At 40.4% G+C, this 12,841-nt stretch overlaps 1 protein-coding gene across 2 annotated transcripts in view; it reads left to right on the top strand.

The window, feature by feature from the left end:
- The window catches only part of IQUB (IQ motif and ubiquitin domain containing), a 78,064-nt gene that overhangs the window by 42,408 nt on the left and 22,815 nt on the right, over positions 1-12,841 (top strand). For both annotated transcript variants that reach the window (XM_069586916.1, XM_069586917.1), the window contains exon 8: positions 2,547-2,722. In XM_069586916.1, coding sequence (XP_069443017.1) covers positions 2,547-2,722 — 176 coding nt within the window. The remainder of the gene's footprint in view (positions 1-2,546; positions 2,723-12,841) is intronic.

The following is a 12,841-nucleotide window of genomic DNA, read 5'->3' as shown; positions in this document are numbered from 1 at the left end:
TTAAATTTGAAAAGATTATGCTGTTAAAGTGCTGCACTCAATATGCTAGCAAATTTGGAAAACTGTGCAGTGGCCACAGGACTAGAAAAGGTCAGTTTTCATTCCAATCCCAAAGAAAGGCAATGCCAAGCAATGTTCAAACTACTTTACAGTTGCGCTCTTTTCACATGCTAGCAAGGTAATGCTCAAAATCCTTCAAGCTAGGGTTCAACAGTATGTGCACCAAGAACTTCCCGATGTACGAGCTGGATTTAGACAAGGCAGAGGAACCAGAGATCAAGTTGCCAACATCCACTGGATCATAGAGAAAGCAAGAGAATTCCAGAAAAACATCTACTTCTGCTTCACTGACTAAGCTAAAGACTTTGAATGTGTGAATCATAACAAACAGTGGAAAATTCTTAAAGAGATGGGAGTACCAGACCACCTTACCTGCATACAGGTTTCTCAGGAAGCAACAGTTAGAACCAGACGTGGAACAACAGACTGGTTCCAAATTGGGAAAGGAATATGTCAAGGCTGTATATTGTCACCCTACTAATTTAACTTCTGTGAAGAGTACATCACGTGAAATGCTTGGTTGGATGAAGCACAAGCTGGAGTTAAGATTGTGGGGAGAAATATTAATAACCTCAGATACGCAGATTATACCATCCTTTAGCAGAAAGCAAAAAGGAACTAAAGAGCCTCTTGATGAAGATGAAAGAGGAGAGTGAGGAAGCTGGCTTAAAACTCAACATTCAGAAAACTAATATCATGGCATCTGGTCCCATCACTTCAGGGCAAATAGATGGGGAAACGATAGAAACAGCGAGAGACTTTATTTTGGGGGGCTCCAAAATAACTATAGATGGTGACTGCAGCCATGAAATTAAAACACACTTGCTCCTTGGAAGAAAAGCTATGACAAACCTAGACAGTGTATTAAAAAGTAGAGACATTATTTTGCCAACAAAGTATAGTCAAAGCTATGGTTTTTCCATTAGTCACGTATGGATATGATAGGTGGACCATAAAGAAGCAGAAAGCTGAAGAATTGATGCCTTTGAACTGTGGTATTGGAGAAGACACTTGGAGTCCCTTGGGCTGCAAGGAGATCAAACCAGTCAATCGTAAAGGAAACCAACTCTGAATATTCATTGGAAGGACATGCTGAAGCTGAAGCTCCAGTACTTCGGTCACCTGATGTGAAGAGCTGACTCATTTGAAAAGATCCTGATGCTGGGAAAGATTGAAGGCGGGAGGAGAAGGGGACGACAGAGGATGAGATGATTGGATGGTATCACCAACTCAATGAACATGAGTTTGAGCAAACTCTGGGAGATGGTAAAGGACAGGGAAGCCTGGCATGCTGCAGTCCATGTGGTTGCAAAGAATTGTACACAACTGAGGGACTGGATAACAGCAACAACATTTTGGTGGTGTCCAACACTAAGTCATGTCCAACTCTTGTGTCCCCATGAAATGTAGCCCACCAAGGTATCTGTCCATGGAATTTCCCAGGCAAGAATACTGCAGTGGGTTGCCATTTCCTTCTCCAGGGGATCTTTCTAACCCAGGGATCAAACCCTGCTTTGCAGGTTTGCTTTTTACTGAGTGAGCCACCAGAGAAGTCCTCAAACCTGCACTTTAAAGTGTTGTAAATATTATTTTAACTTAATTCATTGGTTTGAGTTCAGTGTAAATGTAATTATTTTATAACATTTGCTGATACAATTAGGATTTTGTAAAGAGATGGAAAATGGTACTAAAAGTGCTAGTAATGAAGAAAACAATTGAAGTCAACAATTCTACATAAAACTGTCAATTTGGGTACTGGCAGAAGCAGACACTAGGATGGAGTTTGAAGTAAAGATAAAGGGAAGAGAGCAGGGAAAGACAGAAAGTCTTCAGATTGAGATAGGAGTTGACACCTGTGAAAGTTGAGAGAGGGAACGAAAAGGATGGGGGATGGAGATCCTCAGACAGACAGAACTCTGAGGCAATCTGAGCCGGCCAGATGGTCAGCTCTGATATAATAACTGGCCACAGAAGATGCCACTGTTGGGCAGCCGTGCCCAGGCCCTTCTCCCATGGTCCTTACTTTTTTGACTGACAGCTTAGTGAGAAGAGTATGGCCTCTGCTCCAACATGGTGCAGATCTGAAATGCTGTAGCTGATACTGTCAGCCACCTGCCTCCTAGCTACAATCACTCTCTTAGAGGGAAGCTGAGCAAGACACATTCGTGGCTGCTTTACATCCAGGCTGTCTTTTTCCCAATACTGGGGGTGTGTGTATGCTTACCTGGAGGCATAATTTGACATCATCTGTCCTGATGTCTTATGACTTGTGTTTGCTTGACTCTATTTTATTGCTGGGTCTCAGCTTCCATTTCATCCTGTTTTTTCATGTATCAGGTGTACAATATGAGTGATGCTATTCATGTATAATTTTATTTAAATTGATATAAAAATAAAATACTGCTTTTGAGGATGTGATAGTAAAAAATGCTCTGTAAAGATGTGGGTGTTTAAAAACTCAAGAGTCTTTCATGTTATTCCTCTAGTCTGGCGGCAAGAAGAACTCACACGCATTAACCAATTTTTGACTGGAGCTGAAAGGAAAGCTGCTTTGTGTGAACTTCTGGAAAAAGAGACGCAGATAATTGCTTCCATTGGGAGACATAGATATATCACTTACACAGAGAACCAGGAAGCAGAGATACAAAGTTTTTTGGATAAGGTTAGTGAAGTAACATTATTTATATATGAATGTGTCCTGAGTTTAAAAATATAGAGGAATGAACTAAAGAAGACAGTTACATTGTAAGAATTTTCATGAGTTTTGTTTAGTATTTTTGGTGACATAATTTTTGAAATTTTGTATAATTTTGTAATTATTGAAATTTTGTATAATTTTTCTTCTTTTCTTATACAGCTTTAGATTTTCACTGCAGCCTAGAATAATGATTGATAAGTAACATGAAATTAACATGTTCTTAACAAACGAGCTTTGGCTGTGAAGGAAAACATGGAGACACCATCCTAGTGACTCTGTTCATTTAGACTTAGGCTGCCTATAGAAATTAGGTGAATTGCACATTCCACTGAAATGTAGACTATAGCAGTCACAGAATGTATGGATCTGTGGTGCCCATAGTAAGCAACCTGGGCAAAGAGCTATGGATTAGTGTTTCTGCTTTTGCTTATCAGGTCATTAACTGACTGAAAATTTCTAACCAAAAGGATATGTGATTATTGAAAACCATGAAAACATACAATTAAGCAAAAAACTAAAGTAATTACCCTTTTGTGGTAAAACTGCCTGTTTGATATTGGATAGCCTGTTTCCATAGTGACCAATTTCCTTTTATAAACTTGATCTCTCCAAACAATTAAAAGCCTATGCAGCCACAAGAAGAAAAGGGATGGAGTTATTTAAAATATTTGCCAGTAATGATTCTAATAGTTATGTGATTCTTGTTATTTGAGAACATTTATTTAAAAAACCATAATTTTTGATACTATAAATGCCTCCTACTCATCTCGTATGCTCTCCTGTTTGATCTCAGTTTTTCTTTTGGCTTTAACTCCTACCTGCATCCTGGAGCTCCCTACAGTTGCAGGCCAGAACTCTCTTCAGTTCAGTTCAGTTCAGTCACTCAGTCATGTCTGACTCTTTGCAACCCCATGAATCGCAGCACGCCAGGCCTCCCTGTCTATCACCAACTCCTGGAGTTTACTCAAACTCATGTCCATTGAGTCAGTGATGCCATCCAGCCATCTCATCCTCTGTGTCCCCTTCTCCTCCTGCCCCCAATCCCTCCCAGCATCAGGGTCTTTTACAATGAGTCAGCTCTTCGCATGAGGTGGCCAAAGTATTGGAGTTTCAGCTTTAGCATCAGTCCTTCCAATGAACACCCAGGACTGATCTCCTTTAGGATGGACTGATTGGATCTTGCAGTTCAAGGGACTCACAAGAGTCTTCTCTAACACCACAGTTCAAAAGCATCAATTCTTCGGTGCTCAGCCTTCTTCACAGTCCAACTCTCACATCCATACATGACCACTGGAGAAACCATAGCCTTGACTAGACGGACCCTTTGTTGGCAAAGTAATGTCTCTGCTTTTTAATATGCTATCTAGGTTGGTCATAACTTTCCTTCCAAGGAGTAAGCGTCGTTTTTAGGAGCTTGCAAATCATGTACTGAATTGCCTACTCTCTTGCTCCTTAGTTGTCCCATAGTACAACTCAAGCTGACATGTCAACCCCTGCTTCATCTTGTCTTACCATTCCTTGTCCCCTCACCTCCAAACTGAGGCTCCTATTCTGTGGCACTCACATAGTTTATCTCCATGAAGGTTTCATCGTGCACTTAAGTTGCTTCAGGCAGAAACCTGGGCATTATTCTTGATGTCCTACTTAGTCACCATCTTCTCTGTTCTATTAGTTTAATCATTGCCTCAATTCTTTACTTCTTCCTTACTAATGGCCTACCACTGCCTGCAGGGAGGTGGCTCTGCCATGCCACATTGATGACCTTGCATGTCTCTAAACAGGCCATATAGGCAGAGACTTGAACTGCAGCTAATGTGAGTCTTGGTGGAGTGCCTTGTTCTCCTGCTGGAACTCGAGAGGGTGGGAAGCTTCTAAGATGTTATGGAGCACCTCGGCTTTCCTGCTTCCCTCTCTCTCCCTGGGAGGCTGTCATGGGAAGGTTTCACCTTGGCTGTGAGAGCTGGATACTGATTTACTTGGATCTCGGTTTCCTTCCCATCTGGATTCCTTTTTGTCCCCAAATGAGGCTTTCAACCTCCAGGTTCACTTCTTTATTCCCTCCCCCATCCTCCATATTGCTGCCATAGGGACCTCATCCCACACAGCTCCTCCCTTGCCCTCTGGGAACAAGGACTTTTATTGTCGATTCTTGGCACACTTGACCCATCCCATCATCCCTGCTCATGCACCACAGCCAGACTGTTCCAATTTCACTCAGTTGCACACTCACAGAAAAACCACATGCTCTCAGCCCTTTTGCTTCTTCTGTGGCCTCTGCAGGTAGCATCCTTTCTTTCCTTCTTCAGTAACCGGCTACTCACCCTTCAAAACAAGCCCAGAGACCCCTTCTTCCGAAAAGGACTACTGACCCTCCTGCTTTAGCCTGTACTGTATACCTTCATGGTCTTCTCTGGTGGCGCTGGTGGTGACAAATCCATCTGCCAGTGCAGGAGACATAAGAGACACATGTTCTTTCCTGGGGTTGGGAAGATGCCCTGGAGAAGGAAATGACAACCCACTCCAATATTCTTGCCTGGAGAATCCCATGGACAGAGGAGCCTGGCGGGCTACAGTCCATAGTGTTGCAAAGAGTCAGGAATGACTGAAGCGACTTAGCATACTTGCGTGCATATACCTTCACAAGACTTTCTTTCGCTTCTGTCTTAGTGCATAGTGCTCAGTTTTATCGTCAGGATTATGTCTGAATCCTCCTGGATCTGAGCTTCTTAAGGCAAGAGCTATCTTTTTATCTCCATATCCTCATATCCTAGCTCAGTACTCATCACAGAGTATCAATAAGTGCTTGTGGAGGAAGGTAGGGAGGAAGAATAAGGAACAGAAATAATCCTTTTGTAGTTTTATATTTCAAGTACTATAAGAAAATATGCAATGTAGATGCTATTGTTTCAAATGCTTAAATATCTTCATTCTAGAAACGATGAGTCCTACTGTATGGAAGCCATAATATTCACACTTCTCCTGAGTCATATTTTGAACTAAACATAATTCCTTTTAGCATGTTGCTTTTTGTTGAATCCAGCATCATCACTGGGTACTGTGATCTTTATGTATCTGATTGTTAACTGTAAGAGGACAGCATGAACCCAGGGCTCAAGAAGGAGCTAGAGGCCTCTGAAGTGCCAGTGGACTGGGAAGAAGGTGACACTTACCTGCCTTGTTTAAGACTGAACCTTGTGCAGGGTTTCCTGCTTGTGCTTTATCTGCTGCTTTATTTCCTTTCAGTTCAGTTCAGTGCTGTCACGCAGTGGTGTCCGAACCTTTGCAACCCCATGAATCGCAGCACGCCAGGCCTCCCTGTCCATCACCAGCTCCCGGAGTTCACTCAAACTCACGTCCATCGAGTCGGTGATGCCATCCAGCCATCTCATCCTCTGTTGTACCCTTCTCCTCCTGCCCCCAATCCCTCCCAGCATTAGGGTCTTTTCCAATGAGTCAACTCTTTTCATGAGGTGGCCAAAGTACTGGAGTTTCAGCTTTAGCATCATCCCTTCCAAAGAAATCCCAGGGTTGATCTCCTTCAGAATGGATTGGTTGGAACTCCTTGCAGTCCAAGGGACTCTCAAGAGTCTTCTCCAACACCACAGTTCAAAAGCATCAAATCTTCAGCGTTCAGCCTTCTTCACAGTCCAACTCTCACATCCAAACATGACTACTGAAAAAACCATAGCCTTGATGAGATGAACCTTTGTCAGCAAAGTAATGTCTCTGCTTTTTAATATGCTATCTAGGTTGGTCATAACTTTCCTTCCAAGTAGTAAGTGTCTTTTAATTTCATGGCTGCAATCACCATCTGCAGTGATTTTGGAGCCCTCCCAAAACATAAAGTCTGACACTGTTTCCACTATTTCCCCATCTATTTCCATGAAGTGATGGGACAAGATGCCATGATCTTTGTTTTCTGAATGTTGAGCTTTAAGCCAATTTTTCACTCTCCTCTTTCACTTTCATCAAGAGGCTTTTTAGCTCCTCTTCACTTTCTGCCATAAGGGTGGTGTCATCTGTATATCTGAGGTTATTGATATTTCTCCCAGCAATCTTGATTCCAGCTTGTGCTTCCTCCAGCCCAGCATTTCTCATGATGTACTCTGCATATAAGTTAAATAAGCAGGATGAAAATATAAAGCCTTGACGTACTCCTTTTCCTATTTGGAACCAGTCTGTTGTTCCATGTCCAGTTCTAACTGTTGCTTCCTGACCTCCATATAGGTTTGTCAAGAGGCAGGTCAGGTGGTCTGGTATTCCCATCTCTTTCAGAATTTTCCACAGTTTATTGTGAGCCACACAGGCAAAGGCTTTGGCATAGTCAATAAAGCAGAAATATATGTTTTTCTGGAACTCTCTTGCTGTTTCAATGATCCGGCGGATGTTGCCAGTTTGATCTCTGGTTCCCCTGCCTTTTCTAAGACCAGCTAGAACATCCCGAAGTTCACAGTTCACGTATTGCTGAAGCCTGGTTTGGAGAATTTTGAGCATGGCTTTACTAGCATGTGAGATGAGTGCAATTGTGTGGTAGTTTGAGCATTCTATGGCATTGCCTTTCTTTGGGACTGGAATGAAAACTGACCTTTTCCAATCCTGTGGCCACTGCTGACTTTTCCAAATTTGCTGGCATACTGAGTGTAGCACTTTCACAGCATCATCTTTCAGGATTTGAAATAGTTCAAATGGAATGCCATCACCTCCACTAGCTTTGTTTGTAGTGATACTTCCTAAGGCCCACTTGACTTCACATTCCAGGATGTCTGCCTCTAGGTGAGTGATCACACCATTGTGATTATTTTGGTCGTGAAGATCTTTTTTGTACAGTTCTTCTGTGTATTCTTGCCACCTCTTCTTAATATCTTCTGCTTCTGTTAGGTCCATACCATTTCTGTCCTTTATCGAGCCCATCTTTGCATGAAATGTTCCCTTGGTATCTCTAATTTTCTTGAAGAGATTTCTAGTCTTTCCCATTCTGTTGTTTTCCTCTAGTTCTTTGCATTGATTGCTGAGGAAGGCTTTCTTATCTCTCCTTGCTACTTTTTGGAACTCTGCAGTCAAATGGGAATATCTTTCCTTTTCTCCCTTGCTTTTCACTTCTCTTCTTTTCACAGCTATTTGTAAGTCTTCCTCAGACAGCCATTTTGCTTTTTTGCATTTCTTTTCCATGGGGATGGTCTTGATCCCTGTGTCCTGTACAATATCACGAACCTCATTCCATAGTTCATCAGGCACTCTATCTATCAGATCTAGGCCCTTAAATCTATTTCTCACTTCCACTGTATAATCGTAAGGGATTTGATTTAGGTCATACCTGAATGGTCTAGCAGTTTTCCCTACTTTCTTCAATTTAAGTCTGAATTTGGCAGTAAAGAGTCCATGATCTGAGCTTCTGGAGCCAGTTGATGATGGTTACTCCTGTTGTCAAGTATAGCTAAGAAGTTCTTTAAATTTCTCCAAGGAAGATGAGATGGGCACATTTTGTTCATGAGAATTCCTGTGAAGAAGATGTTATTTTGTTGTTATTTATTTAGTTTTGTTTTGTTTTTGTTTGGTAAATATGTTGATTAGTTTAGGGGTAAAATCTGAGACCCTGAATGATCCTGTTATAGGAAGAATTGCCAGGTAATTGTGCCAGAAACATGGAGGTCTGAGTGTTGCTGGAGAGATAGGAAGGGCAGAACATAGTTAGAAGTCAGTGGAGCACAGTGTGGCTTCTGTAATTTCATTAATTATATCATTAACTAATAGAAGTATTTAGTGCAAGAGGATTCTTTTTTTTTTTTTTTTTTAATATAAGAGGGAAAGGAACAAGAGAAATGACTAGGCCTTAACATCCAGACTGATTCAGGGCAACATACAAAGATGCAAGATCAGAAGATTGCAAAAAGGATGAAAAAGTTGGCCACAAGAACTTGTAGAAATCACGAAAAAGGGTTTTTTTGGGTTGGAGGTTTTAGAATTGGGGTTCTGAACCTATGGTTACCCCAGCTGATAAACCACTTAATCTCACCAATCTCCAGGCTAAGACTCAGAAGAAATGGACGTTTTAGCTGATAAAAGAGAGCTTTGCCTCAGTTTTGACCAAAATGTTATATAGGGCAAGAAGAACACACCATGGACTGGAACAACTTCACCTGAAGTCAATCCTCATTCTATGAGATAACATAATTCATCCATTCTCTAAACATATTGACTAATGGTGGCTTTTGGCCTGCTTTTAACCTCCTATAGTAAATTGTGAAATCTTTGTTATTCTAACACAAAATTAATTTAAATTACCTTTTTGTATATGGTGCCATAATGAACATCGTAGAAAACAGTTAAGGTGGATTTTACAGTTAGTCCTTTGTTATGAATTCTGATACCAGTTCTCCTCCTTTTCATGCCTGGCTGCCTCTTCCCACCCAGCCCTACCCATGCCTGGCAATGACTCTAATAAGTATTCAGGAGGAGTCAGCACTGATATCATAAAACTTGAAGTAACTTATTCTATAGGTTTTTTTTGATTGCTAAGAAAAAATAGCTTGAATTATTCCTCAAGGCTAGACTATTTTGAAATGTAAATACTAACAACCAGGGTCATGATGTAGATTTTAAGATTCACATTTAGTGCCATAACATATGGATATGTAAAAAGAATATTTACTTTCCTATAATTTGAAAATAACTTTGGAAAATAAAATTTCATGATTTGGTTTTAGTTTAATTTCAATGTGTCCAAGTATTATATAGTATATTGAATTAATAGTTACATTTTATCAAGGACACAGAATTTCTCTTGAGTAATGAATGATTATTGTTTTGAATTAGTCCAATAAAAGCACTGAACTAATCAGTTATTAAGGGTTCTATACTAAGCCTATATTCTCCATAAAAAGGTTAATCTATTTAACCCTTTAAGATTTTTGAAGCATTATTTAAACAGTCTAATTTTATCCTATCAAACATTGACAGCCATAAGTTGTCAAATGTTAAAAACTCACAAATTGACAGAGGTGAAGAAATTCAGGTCAAGAAATCTGAAAGAAAAATCATCAACCAGTTTCTAATATATCTTGGGTGCTGCTTATCCAAACTGTGTAAAGAGACAATTTGAATTTGAATTTCTGCAAGAGGTTTTCCCTGGAGTCAAGGCCATTTATTTCTTTGAATCTCTTTGATTCACATGCCGTGTCTCAGAATCACAAGCTAAAAAACTGCAGTCTGTTAACTGTGTCATTTAGTTTTGTTTTTCTCCTCACTCAGGTGGCCAGCAGCTAATGGGATGGGAAAATGCAACCAGCTCTTGGCTCGCTCTCAGCACCACAGTACACAGGGGTGTCCTCTGTGGATGAACAAAATCCCTTGGCTGTGTAAAAGAAAAGTTGATCACTACCCAGTAGCTCTGGGGGTTAGTGTTATTCTTAATTTGTGCCCTGAGGGACTAGAGTATTAATTTAGGGAAAAGGAAAGACCTCCTCTCATAGTGTAGCCATTTCTTCTCTTTGGTGGAAGCTTGCTGCTCTCAAGGTTTTTGTTATCTCACCACCCTCCCATCCTCAAAGTGTGTCTTCCTGCTGTTCTTCTGTTTCTCTCCTCCAGAATCTATGCTGTCTCATTTGTTGGCACCTAAATGGAATTTATTATGTTCTTGTTTTCTGAAGCAATTTAACAACATGACTATTGTACATCTGTTATTACAGCCACAGCATTCAAAGGAAAAAAAAATAGAAAAGAGAAGTAAGGAAAGTTGACATTTTCCTGCATCAGAGTAGTTAAAAAAAATCAAAAAAGCTTAGACTTGAAGACCATGTTATCTGTATTGACAGTAATATATCCAAGTATCAAAACAACTTTGCCAAAGATTTTTTTAAAAATATCTTTTCAGTGTTGACAGTAGGGAACTCAAACTTTGAATCTAGAACTCTTTGATTGTATCACACAGTTTACTTTTAATCTGGCTAATTCTTAGTTATTCTTCAGTTTTATCTTAGATATTATTTTCTTTTCACCACTTAAGTGCTTCATATCAACTTGAAGTTACCTGTTTACCGGCATCAGAAGCATAATCAACTTTTATTTCAATTATTTTTAAATTTTTCTATGTCCTTAGACTGGAGTTCCTGAAATTGAAATTTATCTACTTGCTACCTAGTACATGGAACAATATACAGTAAACACAGTAAATATTTCTTGAATGAATGAGTGAATATTTTAGGCCCTGTGAAATACATAAAACTACATAAGAAATTTATTTCTTATACTCTGCAAGGAGAAATAGAATTAGCAAACAAAATAATTATAGAACTATTTGGACCCAAATTGCATTGCCCTGAGTTATTGAAACATAGACACTGCATATTCTGTGTGTGTGTTTGTGTGTTTGTTTTTAACAAATACAATAGAACTTCGGATAATAGTAATTTCAGTGGTTTCATACCACAGTAATTAAGAATCTTTACAAAAAAGTTAGGATTTAAGTTAAAAATTGAACAGTAGAAAGGATTTGATGTTGAATATATTTGGAAACAAAGATCATTCTGTTGTTTTTGAGACTGCATCCAAGCACTGTATTTCGGACTCTTGTTGACCATGATGGCTACTCCATTTCTTCTGAGGGATTCCTGCCCGTGGTAGTGGATACAATGGCCATCTGACTTAAATTCACCCATTCAGTCCATTTTAGTTCGCTGATACCTAGAATGTCAACGTTCACTCTTGCCATCTTCTGTTTGACCACTTCCAATTTGCCTTGATTCATGGACCTGACATTCCAGGTTCCTATTCAGTGTTGCTCTGTATAGCATCAGACCTTGCTTCTATCATCAGTCACATCCACAGCTGGGTATTGTTTTTGCTTTGGTTCCATCCCTTCATTCTTTCTGGAGTTATTTCTCCACTGATCACCAGTAGCGTATTGGGCACCTACTGACCAGGGGAGTTCCTCTTTCAGTATCCTATCATTTTCTCTTTTCCTACTGTTCATGGGGTTCTCAAGGCAAGAATACTGAAGTGGTTTGCCATTCCCTTCTCCAGTGGACCATTCTGTCAGACCTCTCCACCATGACCCGTCCGTCTTGGGTGGCCCCACGGGCATGGCTTAGTTCCACTGAGTTAGACAAGGCTGTGGTCCTAGTGTGATTAGATTGACTAGTTTTCTGTGATTATGGTTTCAGTGTGTCTGCCCTCTGATGCCCTCTTGCAACACCTACCGTCTTACTTGGGTTTCTCTTACCTTGGGCGTGGGGTATCTCTTCATGGCTGCTCCAGCAAAGTGCAGCTGCTGCTCCTTACCTTGGACGAGGAGTATCTCCTTACCACCACGCCCCCACCCCCGACCTTGAATGTGGAATAGCTCCTCTAGCAAGAAGAAATAAGAAAGCCTTCCTTAGTGATCAATGCAAAGAAATAGAGGAAAACAACAGAATGGGAAAGACTAGAGATCTCTTCAAGAAAATTAGAGATACCAAGGGAACATTTCATGCAAAGATGGGCTCGATAAAGGACAGAAATGGTAGGGACCTAACAGAAGCAGAAGATATTAAGAAGAGGTGGCAAGAATACACAGAAGAACTGTACAAAAAAGATCTTCACGACCAAGATAATCACAATGGTGTGATCACTCTCCTAGAGCCAGACATCCTGGAATGTGAAGTCAAGTGGGCCTTAGAAAGCATCCCTACAAACAAAGCTAGAGGAGATGATGGCATTCCATTTGAACTATTTCAAATCCTGAAAGATGATGCTGTGAAAGTGCTACACTCAGTATGCCAGCAAATTTGGAAAACTCAGCAGTGGCCACAGGACTGGAAAAGGCCAGTTTTCATTCCAATCCCAGAGAAAGGCAATGCCATAGAATGCTCAAACTACCGCACAATTGCACCCATCTCACATGCTAGTAAAGTCATGGTCAAAATTCTCCAAGCCAGGCTTTAGCAATACGTGAACCGTGAACTTCGGGATGTTCAAGCTGGTTTTAGAAAAGGTAGAGGAACCAGAGATCAAATTGCCAACATCTGCTGTATCATGGAGAAAGCAAGAGAGTTCCAGAAAAACGTCTATTTCTGCTTTATTGACTATGCCAAAGCCTTTGCCTGTGTG

Source organism: Ovis canadensis, chromosome 4 (genome assembly GCF_042477335.2).
Source record: "Ovis canadensis isolate MfBH-ARS-UI-01 breed Bighorn chromosome 4, ARS-UI_OviCan_v2, whole genome shotgun sequence".
NCBI lineage: Eukaryota > Metazoa > Chordata > Mammalia > Artiodactyla > Bovidae > Ovis > Ovis canadensis.
The sequence above is the reverse complement of the archived record's forward strand: the minus strand, read 5'-3'. Positions and strand labels throughout refer to the sequence as shown.